Raw genomic sequence first — 22,212 nt, forward strand, 5'->3', positions numbered from 1 at the left:
TTGTGAGCCCACCTAATAGCAGTATGATTGCCCACACATGGCGTAGCATTACTGCAGGCAACGACTGCAGTTACCTCCATATCACGGCAGATCAATTTCATTTTCAATTATTTTTAGCTTAAAATTGACCCGGAATAAATTTACAACTGGCAGGTTTTTCAGTTGTACAGCTCACAAGAAGACCCTTCAGCCGTCATGAGCATGTCAAGTATCAAGTACCTATCTATACTAATCCTACTTACAGAGAATTTGGTCCATGCACTTCTATGCTGTGGCAGTCAAATGATTGTGTCAGTTTTTAAATGTACTGGGAGCATTAAGAACATTAGATGCAGAAATGCAGTGCGTTCCAGATTCTGACAATTCTTTGAGTAATAAGTTCTTCCTCAGATCTTATCTAAACCTTTCTCCCCACTCCATCGATTCCTCATTGTTTTGTCTACCTCTATCGGATTCCCCTTTCAACCCCTGAATGGAAGAGGATGAATACTTCTCTAAAAACATAAACAGTCGCAAATGTGTTTAAGCAAGTTCACCTAACTTCCACTGAGGTACTGTTGAAAGCACCCTGGCTGGTTGCATCATGCTTTCATTTCAAGAGCACCAAGGAGCTGCAGAGAGTAGTAGACTCTGCACACTAATCCCTCCCCACCATCGGTAGCAACTACAAAGGTACTGTCTTCAAGAAGGCAACATCCGAAGATCCTCACCATCCGGGCCATGCTATCTTCTCGCAGTTACCATTGGGCAGAAGGAAGAGAAGCCTCCTCATATTCTGCCTGGGTAGCCTCCAACCTGTTGGTATGAACAATCTAACCCAGGGGTTCCCAACCTGGGGTCCATGGACCCCTTGCTTAATGGCATTGGTCCATGGAATAAAAAATGTTGGGAACCCTCCCCCGCCCACCCAAAACCTTTTTTATGTTATGGACCAATACCATTCTAACCTCTGGTAATTATTCCTCCTCACTCTTCCTCCATTCCCTGTTCTGCCCCCACCTCCTCTTTTCTCCTCACCTGCCTATCACCTCTTTATGATGCCCCTCCCTCTGATGGCCCACTCCATAAGATATAGAAGGAAAATTAGGTCATTTGGCCCATTGAGTCAGCTCCTTAATTTCATCAGTGCTGATCCAATTTTCCACTCAGCCCCAATCTCCTGCCTTCTCCTCATATCCCTTCATGCCCTGACCACTCAAGAAGGTATCAACCTCTGCCTTAAAAAAACCATAAAAGACTTGGCCTCCACAGCTGCCTAAGGCAAAGAGTTCCACAGATTCACCACTCTCAGAACTACTTGCCCGTCCACCTATCTTCATATCATCTGCAAACTTTGCAATAAAGCCACTAATTCCATCATCCAAATCATTGACATATAATATTAAAAAAATTGTTTCCAACACAGACCCCTGTGGAATACATTAGTCACCAGCAGCCAACCAGAAAAGGCTCCTTTTATTCCCACTCCTGCCAATCAGCCACTGCTTTATCCATGCTAGAATCTTTCATGTAATATCATGGGCTCGTAGCTTGTTAAGCAGTCTCATGTGCAGTAGCTTGTCAAAGGCCTTCTGAAAATCCAAGCACATAACATCAACAGACTCTCCTTGATCTATCCTGCTTGTTATTTCTTCGAAGAATTCCAGCAGGTTTATCAGGCAAGATTTTCCCCTGAGGAAACCATGCTGACCATAGTCTGTTTTATCCTGTGCCTCTAAGTACCCTGAGACCTCATCCTTAATAATCAACTCCAACATTTTCCCAATCACTGAGGCCAGAAAAACTGGGCCTATAGTTTCTTTTCTTCTGCCTCTCTCCCTTCTTGAAGAGTGGAGTGACATTTGCAATTTTCCAGTCTTCCAGAACCATTCCAGGAACTAGTTACTTTTGAAAGATCATTACTAATGCCTCTACCTCTTCAGCTACCTCTTTCAGAACCCTAGAGAGTACACCATCTGGTCCTGATGATTTATCTACCTTCAAACCTTCCAGTTTCCCAAGAACTTTCTCTCTAGCTAAGGTAACTTTGCACACTTCATGACCCCTGACACCCCGAACTTCCACAGTGAAGAACGGCGCAAAATACTTTTTCAGTTTGTCTGTCATTTCGGTATTCCCATTACCACCTCTCCAGCATCATTTGCCAGCATTCTAATATCCACTCTCACGTTTTTTCACGCTTCATGTATCTGAAAAAAATTCTGGTATCCTCTTTAATATTAGCCTACTTTCATATTCCATCTTTACCTTCTTAATGACTTTTTTGGTTGCCTTCTATTGATTTTTAGAAGCCTCCCAAACCTCTAACTTCCCACTATTTTTTGCCCTATTATATGCCCTCTCTTTGTCTTTTATGTTGGCTTTGACTTCTCTTATTAGCCACAATTGGGTCATCTTTCCTTTCGAATACTTCTTCCTTTTTGGGATCCTTTTTCCTTCTTCCTTCATCCCTTTACTGTTTCCATCTGCCATTTCCCAGCTTTTCACTTCATTCTCCCTTCCCTACCTACCTGGATTCACCTATCACATTCTAGTTTGTACTCCTTCCACTCCCTCCTCCTCCTTATTCTGGCTTCTTCGAAATGTCAACAGATGTCCATATGTCAAATGTCCACAGATGCTGTGTGACATGCTGAGTTCCTCCAATATTTTGTGTGTGTTGCTCTGGATTTCCAGCATGTGAATTTCTTCTGATTAGGTACAGAACCCAAAGTCCCACACTACCAGGTTCAGGAATAGCAACTTCCCTTCAACTGTTCGGTTCTTGAACGAACCTGCACAACAATAATCACTACAACACTGATCACTTCAATCGCTTGGCACTGAAATAGACCTTTTTTGCTTCTAATTGCATTGTTTCCTGTAAAGATTGGGTATCAATGCTCCTTATTTGATGCTGTGTCCATGTGATGCTGCTGCAAGTAAGTTTTTCATTGCACCTGTACGTACGACAATAGAACATAGAACAGTACAGCACAGCTTAGGCCCTTCAGCCCACAATGTTGTGTGACCCCTTTAACCTATCCAAGATCATTCTAACCTTCCCCTCACATTTAGCCCTCCATTTTTTTTTAATCCACGCGCCTATCTACGAGACTCTTAAATATCTCTAATGTATCTGCCTCTACCATCACCCCTGGTTTCCATCATCAAGGACCCCTGTCACCAAGGACATGCCCTCTTCTCATTAAATCATCAGGAAGGAGTTACAGAAGTGTGAAGGTACACATTCAAAGATTCAGGAGCAGCTTCACTTTTGCCATCCGATTTCTAAATGGATATTGAACCCTTGAACATTACCTCACAACTCTTTTTTTTCTTAATTTCTGCTTTGTGCACTGCTTATCTTAAATATTTAATATACACATATATACTTATTGTAATTCAGTTTTTTCCTATATTTATCAAGTATTGCATTGTACTGCTGCCACAATGTTAACAAATTTCACAACATATGCCGGTCCCAATTCTGATTCTGAAATTCTGATTCTGTATTCCTCGAGTTTGGTTTGAGACCAAAGGATTTCTAGAGGAAACTTGCTCAGATGTGTTCATGAGCTGGAAGACCCTCAAGTTTTGCAGCCAGTGCAGTCCAACTGAGGTGACAAGAAACTCTGCGAATCTGGCCCCCAGATCCAGGCAGGATGTGGTAGTAATCAGGTCCAAGATTATGAATGGCGGAGCTTTGATCTGAGTTCTGGGAATAAAGCCTACAATTAGACAGGGGACTATAAAGTCACACATGTTGGTTTTGAAGGGAAGAAACCAAGGCAGGTCACAGGGAATCACTGCAACTGCAGCAGTTTAGGGGCGAGATCTGAAGCAAAAACAAATTTCTGCTTTCTGCTTTTTGAATTTAAATTGTTAATTGCATTTCACATCTTTTTTGCAGCAAGTTATCAGGAAAGACTGAGATGGTCAGAAAAGAACATGAAGGTAACAAATAACAGTGCAATAAGCCCTTTGGAACCTGCTCAACACATCTCAATTCTACTTTGCTTCAACCCCCACAATCCACAGTTACACATCATATGAGACAGTGAGAGTAAATCTGATTCTGCCTCCTTACAGTGCAAAACTCTACCATTATAGTCCTGCGTATACTCAGTAACAACCCCTGGAAGCGAAGTCAACTTAAAAAGCAGCAGTCTTCCAGGGAAGAGGACATGAATTAACACTGTGTAATTGTGTCCACAATGGACAGGGCAAGCTTTCTGAACCGAAGTAAGTATGTTTGTTTTCCCTGTCCTCCATTCAGTACAGAATTTCCATGTACCACAGCCATAATACACGCATTGCCCTTCATAAGAATCAGGTTGTTTTTTGTTAAATAAACAGTAAAATTTGCACTAACTTAGTTTTCTCAGAAGTCTTTTGCCAAGTGTCTCTTCTGAACTGCTGCTAAGTGAAGTGCCTTCTTTCCTCTCGGGACTGTTGACCTCAGGATCAACGACTTTGCCGATGTTTTCACCAGCTGAAAATAAACAAAGTTAATTTGCAGGAATGCAGCTTAAGAGGGTAAAGACTTTCAGCGCATTTGCTTGAAATCTTTAACTTATTAAGAAAGGGCTTTCATTTTCTTGCCAGTTATTTTCACAAGGCCGCTCTGAAGCTTTGCCATTTTACTCAACCACCCTTTTATTTGTCTCCAGCACGCACTGTTTGTGGGTGCAATGAACACAGAAGGGTTGCTCACAGGACTCTACTGAAAGGAAGCTGTTATAGGATACAGGACAGTGTACATGATGATAGCAGTTTTCTAAATATTCCTGTCTCCACCCTAAGAAAGGATGTGCTGGAATTAGAGAGGCCAGACGAGGTCCACAAAATGATTCGGAAATGAAAGAGTTAACAGATGAGGAGCGTTTGATGGCGCTGGGCCTGTACTTGTTGGAATGAGGTGAAGGAATCTCATTGAAACCTATCAAATACTGAAAGGCCTGGATAGAGTAGATGTGGAGAGGATGTTTCCAATAGTTGCGGAGTCTCGAATCAGAGGGCACAGCCTCAGAATACAAGGGTGTCCCATTAAAACAGAGATGAGGAGCAATTTTGTTAGCTAGATCAGTCATGATCAAATGGTGGAGCAGACTCATCGGGCTGAATGGCCTTAATCTGCTCCTATGTCTTATAGTCTACTTAAATATTGCTGTTTAGCTACACCCACAAAAAATACTTATTGAACTAAAGTTTGCCTTCATCAGGATAAACTTTTCTTGCTGTGGGTGGTGACACAGTTGTGTAGATATACCCTCGGGTTTATACTTCCTAGGTTCAGTGCTGAAGTGACTTGTCAATCATATCATAGACAGTCAATTGTAGATCACCTTATACGTTGCTGGTCTTTTCTACAGATAGAAAATGGATAAGAACTAAACAAGGGCAAGTGGGACTAACTTAGGAGGTGGAGCTTTGGAGGGATAATGGCGCCCTAACAGCGACTCCTTTGCTTGCATTTTCGGAAACTGCTCTATTTCCACCTTTAATATCTTTATTTTTCCCTTTCAGGGTTCCTTTGAAGACCCTGACCTGGAGTTACATGTAGACTTCGGTTCTTTGCGACAATGGGATCTGTTCTCAGGGCTCCATGACTGGCCGCTATTCGACACGCCAAGGGGTTTGGCCTGAGAATCTCGAATGTGTGTGGAAGCCTCAGATCACGGGGCTCTGGAGACGGGCAGATCGAGGGTCGGTGTCACGGCAGGGGACTCATCTGTCATTCGGGAGGCCGGAAAATCTTTTGCTGTGGGCCTGCAGACCGAGGTCTTTGTGATCTTTGGACACAGAGCTTGAAAAAAGCGACGAAATGGACTTTTAACATTGTAAACCAGCAGGTTGTTGTTAAGTCTCCTGCTTGCTGTGAAAATGTGAGACACCTCCTTCTCCCTCATTAGGGAGAGAGAGAACCTATGTTTTGTTGAATGTCGGATGAAATGCGAAGCCTTTTGGGGTAACCTTGGTTTGTGTCATTGCTTAGCACACACTTGAGCTCGTGACAGAATGGACGCACCTTTTTTTTGCTGGTGGGGGAGGGGGATCGTTGCTTGCTGTCGCTTACGTGCGGGAAGGCGAAACTGGGGAGGGACTCTGGGGTTCTCACATTTAACTATCGTTCATTCTTTGGGGCTCTTCTCTGTTTTTGTGGATGTTTGCAAAGAAAAAGCATTTCAGGATGTATATTGTATATATTTCTCTGACTTCAAATTGGATCTTTGAACCTTTGAACTTAGATGGGCATCGAGGACATCTTACAAAAATGATGCCCCATCATTAAGGACCCTCACCATCCCGGACATGCTCTCTTCTCATTATTACCTCTTTGCTGAGCACCTTCAATCCGAAAAAACGGGATCTCCCTGTGGCCACCCATTTCAGTTCTACTTCCCAATCCCATATATCAGTCCATGGTCTCCTCTACTGTGCAACGAGGCCACACTCAGGTTGGAGAAGCAACACATTGTATTCCTTCTGGGGCAACCTCCAACCTGGTGACATGAACATCGATTTCTCACATTTCCTGTAATGGCCCCCCGCTTCACCATTCCCCATTCCCCATTCTTGTCTCCCTCTCTCACCTTATCTCCCTCTGGTGTTCGTTCCCCTACCCTTTCTTCCATGATCTTCTACCCTTTCCAATCAGATTCCCTCTTCTTCAACTCTTTATTTCTTTCACCAATCAACTTCCCAGCTCTTTACTTCAGTCCCTCTCGCAGTGCCTGGTCTGCTGAGTTCTTCCAATATTTTGTGTGAGTTGCTATTATTTGTTGTTTATTTATTTATTGAGATACAGCATGGAGTAGGCCCTTCTGACCCTTCAAGCCGTGCTGCCCCGCAACCCCCAATTTAACCCTAAGACAAATCACGGGACAATTTACAATGACCAATTAACCTATCAACCAGTACGTCTTCGGACTGTGGAGGAAACCAGGGCGCCTGGAGGAAACCCACATGGTCACAAGGAGGGCGCAGAGACTCCTTACAGACAGCAGCCAGAACTGAAACCAGGTCATTGGTACTGTAACCACTATGTTAGCACAACAGTGAACAAGATGACTGTTAATAATAATCTTAGATATTTTATTGACATAATGAAGCTAATTAGACAACGAAGTGAATCTAACATTTTATTTAGAGTTAAGGAACACATTTTCAAGTTTAGCACCTTGCTTGGCTTAAGGACTGATATTTCCATTTCTTGTTGCAAGTTATTTGATGTGAACAATATACTTACATTGTTCAGTCTTCAATCCAGTTATACCAGAACGATTCACTGGTTCTGCTCCCAAGAAAAATGGACCAGTTGGGCTCATCATTCCATCTGATTTGCCACCTGTAAGTGATACACAAAGCTGTGGAACTTGAAAAAGTACTTTGTTTTAAACCAGGTTCTTGTACATACAAAGAAATAGCACTGTCCTTAGTAGAAAGTACATCAAATTAATTCAACACACAGGACCAAACTGGAGTGACTTATAAGGTTAAAAGGGATTAGAATACACAAAACACTGCTTACCATATAGGACACTATGAATGCAAAGAGTTAACTGTCCAAATTTCAGTGAACAGTTGTTGGGTGCTCTTCTGTTGGATTAATATAGTATTAGTATTCTGTTTCTGTTAGTATATTTCTAAACAACTAGCTGTTGCTCACCTGTACATAGCCTCTGTGAAAGGGAGGATGTCATAAAGCTGTGAAAGGAAATCACAAATCACATACAGAAGAATGAAAATTTTACAACTTTTGGTTGTAAGTTCTGTTCTTAAAACCTATCTCACCTAAACATTGTCAAACACACTCAGTGGCCACTTTATTAGGTACACCTATACAGGTGCTTGTTAATGCAAATATCTACCTAGCCAATCATGTGGCAGCAACTTAATGCATAAAAGTGTGCAGATATAGCCAAGAGGCTCAGTTGTTGCACAAACCAAACATCAAAACAGAAAAAGAAGTGTGATCTATGTGGAATGATTGTTGGTGCCAGATGGGGTGCTTTGAGTATCTCAGAGAATGCTGATCTCCTGGGATTTTCACACACATACCAGTCTCTAGAGTTTATGGAGAATGATGTGAAAAACAAAAACAAAAAAAAATTCAGTGAGTGGCAGATCTGTGGGCGAAAACACCTTGTTAATAAGAAAGGTCAGAGGAGAATGGCCAGATAGATTCAGACTGACAACTCAAATAGCCACACGTTATAACAATGGTGGCAGAGGAGCATCTCTGAAAGCATAGCACATCAAAACTTGAAGTGGATGGGCTACAGCAGCAGAAAACCACACTGGGTTCCACTCCTGTACCTATTAAAGTGGCCACCAAATATACATTCAAGCATTCTTTGGGAAACTTGTATGTTCCATATTGCTGTCACTGCTTGACATAAATTCTCAATCCTATTTTCAGGGGAGGAAGAGAGACAGATGGAAAGGAAAACGAAAATTCATGGCTGAGTCCTTATTCTATAAAGATACACTGTGTAAGCTTTAATATTTGTTGAAATTCACATGTTAAGCAACTAATTCTTATCATTTCACAACAAAATATTGTGGCATAGAACACCAAGACAGAACAGCAGTATGTTGAGCAGATACTGGAATAACTTAAAGCATCTTTGAGCAGTTCTCCTGTCGCTGTTGAGTGAGAAAAGTTGTTAGGTTGCATCCCTAACCCTGTCAACACCTTCTTGTTAAATAAGCCATAAACGTGGCCAAATGAAGAAGAGTCTGCAGGTGAAAGCTAGGGTACATATGACTTACAGAGAAATTATGAAAAACTACAATGATTGATTTTCTAGTGAAAAATGTAGGCGGATAATAATCTCTCATAACACTTTTCTTTGTGCGGCAGGGCAACGTAGCAGTTCGTATAATATTATTACAACGCCAGCTATTTTGGTTCAATTCCACTGCTGGCTGCAAGGAGCTTGGAAATTCTCTCATGACCGCATGCACTTCCTCCAGGTGCTCCACATTACAAAGATGTATGGGTTAGTAGACAACGTGGGCGTAACTGGTTGGTGTGAGATTGTTGGACCAGTATCGGTGCTGTACCTCTAAATAAATATAAATTAAATTTTACTTTGCATTTAACTAAATGGTCCAAAAGTCTTGTTAATAAGAGAGTAACATCACTCACCTCAACTCTGATTTGATCCCATAACCTATGGACTCACTTTCAAGGACTCTACCACTCATGTTCTCAAGAGAATGGCCACGCTGGTTCAAGCACAATTGTGACTAAAAATTATTTTAAATTTGTAACTTAATAAGACCAATGGAATATTTTTCATGTATCCTTTAAAACAATCACCTTCAACATCCATTGTAGATTATCTTATCATTCTTTAGGAAAGCCTTCAGCCCAGGTCAATAGAACATTAATTTTCTTGAGGGCTACCAATAGCTTTAAGATAATCCCACCTCCACAATTTTAATAAATTTAGCATGGCAAGCTATGATTCACCGTCACACTGGTCATTATGTCATCAGTTAAAAAGAAAACTTTTTATCAGATGTTGAGTTTTGTTTATGTGATGATATGCACTTTCCTATGCACGTTGCAGACAAATTGTAAGATAATAACAGCTGAAAAGGGATGATCCAACTTGAACCAAAAGGTGTTTAATTATATATTTCAGTTTACTAATGTAAATGAAAAATGCTCTAATCCTATTTTTGATAACTACAAAACAAGTTTGAATGGCCCCCCAACAAAGACACCCACCATTCAAGCCATACTCTCTTCTCACTACTGCCGTGGGGAAGGAGGTGCAGGGGCCTCCTTCTACACCACCGAGTTCAGGAACAGTTATAACCATCAGGCTCATGAACCAACGTGGACAACTTCACTCACCTCAACTCTGAAATGATTCCACAACCTATGGACTCACTGTCAATGACTCTACAACCCAGGCTCTCAATGTATTTATTTATTTCGTATTTGCTGAGTTCATCTTCTTTCACTTGCTCCATCACTGATGTTCCCACAACCGATGGACTCACTTTCATCTCATGTTCTCGATATTGATTGTTTGTTTGTTTGTTTGTTTGTTTGTTTATTTATTTATTTATTTATTATTTCTTTCTCTTTGTGTTTGCACAGTTCGGTGTCTTTTGCACACTGATTGTCTGTCCAGTTGGTGGAGTCTTTCATTGATTCTATTATGATTACTGGACTTATTGAGTATGCCCACAAGAAAATGAATCTCAGGGTAGTATATGGTGACATATCTGTACTTTGATAATAAATTTACTTTTAACTTTCAACTTCAATCTAAACTTTCCTCTGGGGAAGTGCAAATGGGAGCGCACTGAATGGGCTGAATGGCCTAATACTGCTCCTATGATTTATGGTAAAAAGAGAATATTTAAATGTAAACAGAAGATTTTGTTCCAGAAAATGCCATTAATTGTTACAATATGAATAATTCAACTGTGTTCACTGTTCAATATGTTTTCATTTGAACAGATTCAACTGAATTCACTATTTAGAACAATTATCGGGCTTGGAAAACACTGTATGAGAAATAGATAGGGTTTGTCCTAGCTTTGCTTTAGATGTATTGTGTGATTGCAAACAGATAACACCTGGAATATGGTGCAGATATTTTCAAGGTTGTCAATATCCTACAGAAGGTTCGCTAAGGATTTCAGCTACAATGACAGAATAGAGAATCGTGTATTGATTGACCTAAAACAGGAACATCTGAAAGGAAATTTAATGGGGGTGAGCAGCTACAAAGAGTTTTTTTTTAAATTTAGAGATACAGCACAGAGTAGGTCCTTCCACCCCTTCAAACCACAACCATAACAACTCACGATTAACCCTAGCCTAATAACAGGACAATTTTACTAACTGGTACATCTTTGGACTATGGGAGGAAACTGGAGCATGCAGGGAAAACCCATGAATTCCATGGGGAGGACGTGCAGGCTCCTTACAGAGAATTCCGATGGCCCGAGCTGTAACAGCTCCACACAAAGCTACCGTAGTACCCAGTGGTTAAGATGGACACCTTAGCAATGCTTCATGGCCATAAGTACATGGAGAGGAGAGGTTTAGAGAGCTATTGGCCAATTGCAGATAGGATTAAATCACCAGGCAACACAATCAGCATGAACAAGCTGGGCCGAAGGGCTTGCTTCCATGCTGTATGAATGTATCGCTCAGATACAATCACTTTAGATATTTTCATCAATAAAATCTGGAAGGATCCAGAGGCACAGCTTAAACATTTTGGGAGGTATAAAGAGGAAGCACTGATTTAAAAAAACTTAGGTCATTAGAATCCAGAATAGACTGCAGTGTGGCAGGAAACAAATTAATGCTGAATAAACATTTTGTGCCATATTTATCATATTTGAAATAAACTTCATTCCAGCATTGCTCTGCCAGAAACATGATGTAGTATCAAATTAAATAAATAGACAAGGAAGAGAAATGCTTTATAGTCAAATACAAAACACAGGAGCAGAATTAGGCCATTTAGCTTATCATCTGCTTTGCTATTTGATTATGGTTGAGTTACAGAGAAACATAGAAAACCTACAGCACAATACAGGCGCTTTGGCCCACAAAGTTGTGCCAAGCATGTCCCTACCTCAGAAATTATGAGGCTTACCTACAGCCCTCTATTTTACTAAGCTCCATGTACCTATCTAAAACCCTCTTAAAAGATCCTATTGTATCCACCTCTACCACCGTTGCCGGCAGCCCATTCCATGCACTCACCACTCTGCATAAAACACTTACCCCTGACATCTCCTTTGTACCTACTCCCCAGCAGCTTTAACCTGTGTCCTCTTGTGGCAACCATTTCAGCCCTGGGAAAAAGCTTCTGACTATCCACACAATCAATATCTCTCATCATCTTGTACCCTTCTATCAGGTCACCTCTCATCCTCCTTTGCTCCAAGGAGAAAAGGCTGAGTTCACTCAACCTGTTCTCATAAGGTATGCTCCCCAATCCAGACAACATCCTTGTAAATCTCTTTTGCACCCTTTCTATGGCTTCCACATCCTTCCTGTAGTGAGACAACCAGAACTGAGCACAGTACTCCAAGTGGGATCTGACCAGGGTCCTACATAGCTGCAACATTACCTCTCGGCTCCTAAATGCAATTCCACGATTGAAGAAGGCCAATATACCATACGCCTTCTTAACCACAGAGTCAACCTGCGCAGCTTCCTTACAGAGCAGGCAAGTAGGAATTAGAATACCTTTAGACAGTGTAGAATTAAGATAAAAAAAAGTTATAGAGAAGCAATGGCAGGAGGATTGGAAAAATGAATTAAAGGGAAGGTATTTCTTTTCTAGTCACCCATTAGTTAAAAAGGTCTCAGAATGTTACTCTTTAAATCGTAGAGATATTGTGAAATTAACAAGACTTAGATTGGGGCATTGTGGGCTAAACTATTACTTAAAGGTAATAGAAAGACATCCTACTGGATTATGTGACTGTGGTAGTCCAGAGACAGTTCAGCATGTTTGCTGAGTTGTAATCGATATAAAATTGAGAGAAGCATATTGTTCAAGAGGCTGTCTGACTTAAATGTATTTTGTTTTTCTGTTAAATCTTTGTTTGCCCACCAAGAGAACCATCATCTGATTGAAAAGTTTACAGTCGGCCCTCCTTATCCACGGGGGATTGGTTCCGAGACCCCCCGCGGATACCAAAAATGTGGATGCTCAAGTCCCTTATTTAACCTGGCTCAATGTGGTGGTCTTTAGGACCCAGCAGAACCCTGGACCTTATTTAACCTGTCTCAGTGCGGAGGTCTTTAGGGCCCAGTGCAGCTCTGAATCTGCAGTGTTTCTGTTCACCAAAGTAATCATGATTAAAAATAAGGTGGAAGTAATAAAGCAATTGGAAAGAGGTGAAATGCCATCAGTCATTGGAAAAGCGTTAGGCTATAGTCAGTCAACAATCGTAACAATTTTAATGGAGCATGTGAAAGGCTCTGCCCTGATGAAAGTTACAATTATTACTAAGCAACGCAGTGGTTTAATTATTGAAATACGTATGTTTCCTAAGTGTTTTCTATGCATAGAAAGGTAAAATATGTACTAGATACTAAGAAAAACGTTTGACTAACTGACACTAAATAATACCAGATGTACCTGTTCTGACTCAAATCCAACTTAAAGATGGACTCAGGAACAGAACTCGTTCATAACTCGGGGACTGCCTGTACTTTTAAGTCATTTCTAGATTAATTATAATACCTAATACAACATAAATGCTATGTAAATAGTTGTTATACTGTATTGTTTGGGGAATAATGACAAGAAAAAATAGTCTGTACATGCTCAAACAACGAGTGCTGGAGAGAGAACTTCTGGGTTTTCCCGATCCACGGTTGGTTGAATCCGCGCATGTGGGATCCGCGGATAAGGAGGGCTGACTGTTTTATTCTGTTTCTACATGCGACTAGTGTACACTCAAGAATTTGAGTTTCTTGAAACTCTGTAAATAATTATACATCCTGCAGAGGGCAGTAATACGCCTAGATGCGTCTAAACTGCTGGAAATGGAAGAAGAAGAACCTGCACAGCAGCTTTGAGCGTCCTATGGACTCGGACCCCAAGATCCCTCTGATCCTCCACACTGCCAAGAGTCTCACCATTAATACTATATTCTGCCATCATATTTGACCTACCAAAATGAACCACTTCACACTTAACTGGGTTGAACTCCATCTGCCACTTCTCAGCCCAGTTTTGCATCTTACCAATGTGCCGCTGTAACCTCTGACAGCCCTCTGCACTATCCACAACACCCTCAACCTTTGTGTCATCAGCAAACTTACTGACCCATTCCTCCACTTCCTCATCCAGGTCAAAAATCATGAAGAGTAAGGGTCCCAGAACAGATCCCTGAGGCACCCCACTGGTGACCAACCTCCATGCCTACAACCACTCATTGCTTTCTGTGGGCAAGCCAGTTCTGGATCCACAAAGCAATGTCCCCTTGCATCCCATGCCTCCTTACTTTCTCAATAAGCCTTGCATGGGGTACCTTATCAAATGGCTTGTTGAAATCCATATACACTACATCTACTGCTCTTCCTTCATCAATGTGTTTAGGGGTCACATCCTCAAAAAATTCAATCAGGCTCGTAAGGCATGACCTGCCCTTGACAAAGCCATGCTGATTACTCCAAATCATATTATACCTCTCCAAATGTTCATAAATCCTGCCTCTCAGGATCTTCTCCATCAACTTACCAACCACTGGTCTATAATTTCCTGGGCTATCTCTACTCCCTTTCTTGAATAAAGGAACAACATCCACAATACTCCAAACTTCTGGAATCATTGATGATGCAAAGATCATCACCAGAGGCTCAGCAATCTCCTCCCTTGCCTCCCACAGTAGCCGGGGGTACATTTCATCCGGTCCCGGCGACTTATCCAAATTGATCTTTCCAAAAGCTCCAGTACATCCTCTTTCTTAATATCTACATGCTCAAGCTTTTCAGTCTGCTGCAAGTCATCACTAAGATCCTTTTCCATAGTGAATACTGAAGTAAAGTATTCATTAAGTACCTCTGCTATTTCCTCTGGTTCCATACATACTTCCCCAATGTCACACTTGATAGGTCCTATTCTTTCACATCTTATCTTCTTGCTCTCCACATACTTGTAGAATTCCTTGGGGTTTTCCTTAATTCTGCCCACCAAGGCCTTCTCATGGCCCCTTCTGGCTCTCCTAATTTCCTTAAGATCCTTCCTATTAGCCTTATAATCTTCTGGATCTCTAAAATTATCTAGCTCTCTGAACCTTTTATAAGCTTTTCTTTTCTTCTTGACTAGATTACAGCATTTGTACCCTACCATAACCTCCCTGTCTCATTGGAACATACCTATACAGAACTCTACACAAATATCCTCTGAATATTTGCCACATTTCTTCCGTACTTTTCCCTGAGAACATCTGTTTCCAATTTAAACCTCCAATTTCCTGCCTGATAGCCTCATAATTCCCCTTACTCCAATTAAACACTTAACCTGACCAGGTTCATTTCCCAATACCAAATCAAGTACAGCCTCTCATTTTGTAGGCTTATCTACATACTATGTAAAGAAACCTTCCTGAACACACTTAACAAACTCCACCCTATCTAAACTCCTTGCTCTAGGGAGATACCAATTGATATTTGGGGAATTAAAACCTCCCATCATGATAACTCTGTTATTATTACACCTTTCCAGGATCTGTTTCTCCATCTGCTCATCGATATCCCTATTGGGCAGCCTATGAAAAACACCCAGTAAAGTTATTGACCCCTTCCTGTTCCTAATCTCCATCCATATTGACCCCATAGACAATCCCTCCATGGTGTCCATCATTTCTGCAGCTGTGACACTATCTCTGATCAACAGTGCCACGCCCCCACCTTTTACCTCCCTCCCTGTCCTTTCTGAAACATCTAAAATCCAGCTCTTGAAGTAACCATTCCTGTCCGAGCCATCCAAGTCTCTGTAATGGCCACCACATCATATCTCCAAGTCCTGATCCACGCTCTAAGCTCATCCACATTGTTGACAACACTCCTTGCATTAAAATAGACACATCTCAAGCATTCGGTCTGAGTGCGTCCCTTCTCTATCACCTGCCTATCCTCCCTCTCGCACTGTCCACAAGCTTTCTCTGTTTGTGAGCTAACCTCCTCTTCAGTTTGGTTCCCACCCCCAGCAATTCTAGTTTAAACTTTCCCCGGTAGCCTTAGCAAACCTCCCCGCCAGGATATTGGTCCCCCTGGGTTTCAAGTGCAACCCATCCTTTTTGTACAGGTCACACCTGCCCCATAAGAGGTCCCAATGATCCAGAAATCTGAATCCCTGACCCCGCTCCAATCCCTCAGCCACTCATTTATCCTCCCCATCATTCTATTCCTATTCTCACTGTTGCATGGCACAGGCAGTAATGCCGAGATTACTACCTTTGAGTTTCTGCTTCTCAACCTCCTTCCTAACTCCCTGTAGTCTTTTTTCAGGATCTCTTCCCTTTTCCTACCTATGTCATTATCCCTCTCAATCCCATTTTCCTGCCTTCTCCCTGTGACCTCCGGCACCCTTACTATTCAAGAACCTATCAACATATGCCCCATTTGATGTTTGTATTGAAATATTAACCCACCCCGCTTTATAATTATTCACCTCACAAGAGCATTTGGACAATTTGTTTTAGTTATGCAGTTAAAGATTAACTCATTTAAGGCTGACACCATTTGAATGCTATCAATTCATATTATTAGTGATATTATCAGTCCTCACGAAAGGTCTCGGCCTGAAATGTTGACTCTTTATTCCCCTCCATAGATGCTGCCTGATCTGCTGAGTACCTCTAGCATTCTGTGTCTGTTACTCTGGATTTCCAGCATCTGCAGAATCTTGTGTTTATTATTAGTTATCATTGACTTTCCTTTAACCATTCATGTGATACATGAATTTATGAATGGCTGTAATCTTGAAATGGTCATGTTCCCAAAATTTAACATTCAGGTTGGTAGAAGCTCATCAATCATTTTTCTGAAGATTAGCTCCTGTGAAAGTAAAAACACAACCATGCAAACTAGCGACACACACAAAATGCAGGAGGTACTCATCAGGTCAGGCAGCAGTTAGTCAGCATTTCAGGCCAAGATCATCATCAGAAATGGAAAGAAGAAGGAAAAAGCCAGAATAAGATAGTTGGGAGTGAGAGGGGTAGATAGGAGTACAAGCTGGCAGCTGATAAGTGAGTACAGGTGAAGAGGAAGGCAGGTGGTTGGGGAAGAGTGATGAGGTGAGTAGCTGGGAGGTGATAGGTGGATAGGTAAAGGGCTGAAAAAGGAGGAATCTGATAGAAGAATGGACCATGGGAGAAAGGGAAGGAGGAGGGGAACCAGAGGGAATTGATGGGCAGATAAGAAGAGAAGGGCAAAAGGGGAACCAGAATGAGGAATGAAAAAAGAAAGGAGAAATTACAGAAATCAATGCTCACACCATCAGGCTGGAGGTTTTGCTCCTACAACCTGATTGTGGCAGAAAAGGAGACCATGGACCAACATGTCAGAATGTTTCAAACTAGTGGTAGTTTTAACTAGCAATACACAGAGACTTGTATAAGAAAGATTGTGCCAAACAAAGTAGGGGACAAGGACAGGAAAGAATCTGTAATTCACCAAAAATCTTCTCTGATCTTCTCTTTATTTCCCAACATATTCTATCTGGGTGGCCTCCAGCCTGACAGCATGAACATCAAATTCTGTCATTTCTCCCCTCTCTCTTTCCATTCCTTATTCTGGTTTCCCTCTTACTCCTTCTCTTCTTACCTGCTCATCAGCTCCCTCTGGTTCCCTTTCTCCCACAGACCACTCACCTCTCCTATCAGATTCCTTCTTCAGCCCTTTACCTCTCCATGTGCCCCTCAACAAGAGCTGAAACCAGAGGATTAGTTTTCATATAGATTCACAACACTCTTGACACTCTGACATAACATTTCACATACTGCAATATTAAGTGTCCTAAATTAATAAATTGCTTTTCTTTGTGTTCTGATTCTCTTATTTAGACTTTGGTAGAGTCACTGACTTTATGCCTTCATATATGTTTACTGATATTTTCTTTCCCATGAACTCCTCTTTCAAACGTTCTTCCAGAAAATAATTCTTTTGTTTCTGCTTAGTTTTCTTCCATTTCTTTCAATGCCCTAAATCTCTGGTATCCTCTTGCTTCCCATATCTTGTCTTCATTTCAAAATTGAAGCCCTTAGGTAAAAACCTGCACTATCCCCAATGTTATTAGCTTTGGTGAAGTTCAAAATCTGACAGCACAGTAGGAGGCCTTTGATCATTCATGTCTATGATGGCTCTTTCAAACAGCTAACCAATTTGTCTACTCTTACATACTTTCTTTTTTTAACCTTGCAACCTTTTTTTCAAGTACATTTAAACAATTCCCCCTTTGGAAATGATGACTGAATTTACTCCTCCCACTTTTCAGTCACAGCATTTCACTTAACTGTCTACAAAGTTCTCTTCATCTTCCCTGTGGCACTACTGCCAATGACTTTCATTGAGTACACCAGCCTACTAAACAAAAAATAGCTTTTCCTTACATACTTCCTCAGAATTTCTCAGATTTGAATACTCAATTAAGAGACCCCTCATTAAATTTAAATACAATACACATGTAGCAATAAGACTCCAGATTCAACTGCTTACTTCCTAGGCTAGAATGTTTCAGGGGCATTATTTAACTTAAATCTTAAATTAATATCTTTTTAAGTATCATTCCAAAATATCTGATGTTTAGCTGGTAGTGAATACACAATTGAAGTAAACTTGCATCGTTTAAAGTGCTGACATTGAGTTGCTATTTTTTGTGAGGATAATGGCACATCAGTGGAAATTATTTGCTATCTGAAACAGTTACATAGGGTATAATTTCCAGGAAATTTGACAGGTAGTTTACACCTAATAACAGTAGGTAATTTATTGTCTATTCTATTAAACCCACTCATCTTGAAAACATTTCATTTCACTTTAGGCTTTTGTGTACCATGGGCTATTCTTGGCTGACTGGCAGATGTTTGGGAGCACACTCTCAGACATCTGATAATCATGTTCAGATTACTCATAAAGTTTCAGAACTTGATCACCTTCAACACCTCCATTCTAAGTTGATAGTATCATCTCTCTCCATCCCTCATTCTTCTGGTAGCATTGGTGAGATGAGCAATTCTTCTATCCAATGGCACTGAATAACTATGCTGTTATACCCATCCCTCATACAAAGTTCCAAATTGGGTGGAAAAATCTCAAAGTAAATTATTTCCTGCAAGTTTAATTTTATTCTGAACTATATACTCCTTAAGTATCTCCTTCTGTTAGTTCTTATACAAGCTTAAAAAATTAACTCAAGGAACCAATTCTCTAAAGGCTGGAAAAACAAGAAAACACTGGACAACACTCATCATCTATGGGGAGAAAGATGGTTTATGTTTGATGTCAATCCCTAATATCAGAAATGCGAATTTAAAGAAAAGGTTATTTTTAAAGCTGAAATTTATAGAGGCAAGGAGCATTTTGCTCCATATCATATGCCTGTAAAACTAACAGTCTCACAATCCTACACTAAAGAAAAGTAATTTAGTTCACTTGAAATAGTGGTTCTATAATAGCGGGATGGGTCAATGGCCTCATTTTCTTCAATAATGTATACATTCTTAACTAAGTAAGCATGTAAACCTTATAGGCAGGATTACAGTATCAAGGATTCAAGGACTCTTTGATGCACCAGTGAGTGCATAATCTGTGTATTGTAATAACTAGGGAGGATGCCAGTTACATAGCCCACTCACCTAAGGAAATGGAGAAGTTGTTGTAAGAAAGGCAAATAAATGTTCAGAGAGGCCATTGACACTATTGCATCAATCAAGAGTTGGAAATGAGCAACAAGCCAAGATTTACAGACAAACAGTGTATTTTACAGCAAACAAAACCTATATACATAATCTACTTGAAAAGCACCTTTATGCCTGCAGCAAACAGTCATTGGCAGCACTTGTTTTCCAGGTGTAACCGACAGAGGTATTACCTAACCATCTCCCTTCTGGCCAGGAACAGTGAATTTACTGTGTGCAGCCAAAAATAAAGTATTTTTACTAAACAAGCATAAAACCGTGTCAAAACTTAAAACGCAAATACGGCATGGTAACAATTATCAATGTCAAATAGGAAATTATCAATAGGAAATCACAAAAAAAATAAAATTGGAAATGTTTAACAACTAAAATAGCAGGAATATTATTGTTTAGGCTAAAACAGGTTAATTAAGTCAAGGAGATGCTTTTTGTTAAATTCCTATAATTGTCACTGACACACAATTTTAAGAAAATTGCCACATTGCCATTTTTAAAATATGACGTATTTATGTTACATTTTCAGCTGAGATAATCCACTTTCTTTTTAATGGCTAATTCATCCGACTATGACACAATAGGAAAGACACACAATTTGTTGTTAGGAAAATCAATACATTTAAATCTGAAAGCCAGTTGATAAGATCAGATGATTCATCAGTCCAAACCAATTGTCTGCGTATAGATAAACACAAGGAAATTTGCAGATGCTGGAAATCCAGAGTAACACATACAAAATGCTGGAGGAACTCAGGTCAGACAACATCTATGGAAAGGAATTTTGAATGTGTTTGCACTTACAAGGTGTTGAAAACCAGATACTGAGACAACCTAAAAGCTTAAAATAAAAGGTATCAGTCAAAAAATTCTGCTGTGTATACAAAAAATGAAACAAATATTATGATGAAATTCATTTATCTAATATTGAGGATTCAATTAAAAATAAACTTTGATTATAAGATATTGACAGCATGTAAATAGAGCCACAGAAACTCTAACTCACAGCTATCTAATATGATTTGAATTATGCTCAGAGAAAATGGAATACCACCTTTCATATTAGCCTGGGACATCACTTCAATGTGTGATATAATCTATAATAAACTCAATGAAAGTGCACAGAGCATAACAGATTCAAACAATAGAAAAATATACAGTGGCAATTCTCAACAAATGGCACAACTGATGCAAACAGATGCTCATCGAATAAACATAAATTATATGACATTAATCCTGTAAAACAAACAAAACAGCTGAGCACCAGTAATAGTATCAACTAATAGCACAGACAATAAACTTTAATGAACAGATAAGAAACAATTTATTAAAGGTAGTACTTTCCTTTAGGTATGATCCAAAACAGAGATCATATTAAAAGGGACGTACTATCTGTCCAGTAGTGCTTGTAATGAACAATCCAAAGTGTTTTATGCTGCACTGGAGGGAGGCAATTCTTAAGCAAATTATGTCAGCTCACATGCCTTTGCATAAAACAAAAAACTTTCAGAAACATTTAATTGTCATGTTAGTAATGGCTATGAGTACAATATGCAGAAACATTCAAAATACATGCATTTTTGTTAGAAACAGCAAAAAAAAAACTGATATAAAGGAAAAAAATACACAACCCGTGTAGTGTATTGCATTGCAATGCAGCATTCCAAGGGCATTTGCAATCAGCATTCTTCATTGTCAAGTACTGTTCACAGCAGTTCATGTGAAGCTGCAGACATTGTGCAAGAGGAGTCAGTGTAGGGTTCAAGGCACAGTTACAGTAAGCAAGTAAAAACACAACCAAGCTTGATGGTCATGTATATTAAGTTTAAAAGGTATCAAAAACTGCAGCCATAAAATGTGGTATAAAAATAATATGTTTTCAGTAACGTTGAGTGGTTAGCTGGTCGTAACTCTCCATTTCTCATCCATAAATAGAAGTCAAAAGCCATTATGCTTCGTGCTGACATCCAAGCTAGATACACTTTCAACTGTTCAGAGGATCCAAGTAAACTATACTTAATTTTCATCATCAGTGTTATGATTCAGTGACTTACGAATCACAAGGTTGATCTCATGTGGTGAATTTGTTGTTGCTGCTACGGTTTCGGGGCTAGGCTCTTTACTTAGTAAGTCCGTTGTCCCTAGTTCGCCATCAAGGCTCTGGGGTGAGCAGTCCATTTGGGTTGCTGCTACTGCATTTACATACTGCATCCTTGTGATCTAAGCAGAAAAAGAGTTATGCAACTTTAAACATATACCTCGTACGTATTGATGAGGCAGAGGAAAAAGAGAAAACGGAATAATTCTGACATTAGTTGGCATCATTAATTTTTGTTTGCAAACTTCACCAGTACATTCTAGCTGAAATCATTTCCTTTCTCAAAGTCTGTTCTTATACCATGGTACAGACTAAAACATAGTTATAATCTGCTCTGTTCTGATTATGAGAAACTCAAAGTAAATTTATTAGCAAAGTACATACATGCCAGTAAATACTATTCTGAGATTCATTTTCTTGCAGGCATTCATAAAAAAAAGAAATACAATAGAATCCATGAAAATCCACAAAAGTCTGACAAAAGAAGACAATTTGTACAAATACAAAAAAAATAACAAAACAGATAAATCAATAACACCGAGAACATGCGCTGTAGAGTCCTTGAAAGTGAGTCCATAGGCTGCGTTCAGTGTTCAGTTCAGAGTTGTGGTGAGTGAAGTTATCCATACTGGTTCAACTGATGGATGAAGGGTAATATCTGTGCCAGAACCTAACAGAGTGGGACCTAAGGCTCCTGCACTTCTTTC

General features: G+C 40.1%; 1 protein-coding gene across 8 annotated transcripts in view; it reads right to left on the minus strand.

Moving 5' to 3' along the window:
• LOC132379342 (metal transporter CNNM4-like) overlaps positions 1-22,212 on the minus strand; it is a 115,912-nt gene that overhangs the window by 12,546 nt on the left and 81,154 nt on the right. For 4 of the 8 annotated variants that reach the window (XM_059947073.1, XM_059947071.1, XM_059947069.1 and 1 more), the window contains 3 exons: positions 21,462-21,627; positions 7,232-7,330; positions 4,355-4,474 (listed from right to left, as the gene is read on the minus strand). In XM_059947073.1, coding sequence (XP_059803056.1) covers positions 4,355-4,474; positions 7,232-7,330; positions 21,462-21,627 — 385 coding nt within the window. The other 4 variants (XR_009507392.1, XR_009507393.1, XM_059947074.1 and 1 more) reach the window with 4 other exon arrangements.

This window comes from Hypanus sabinus, chromosome 22 (genome assembly GCF_030144855.1).
Source record: "Hypanus sabinus isolate sHypSab1 chromosome 22, sHypSab1.hap1, whole genome shotgun sequence".
In the NCBI taxonomy this organism is placed as follows: Eukaryota; Metazoa; Chordata; class Chondrichthyes; order Myliobatiformes; family Dasyatidae; genus Hypanus; species Hypanus sabinus.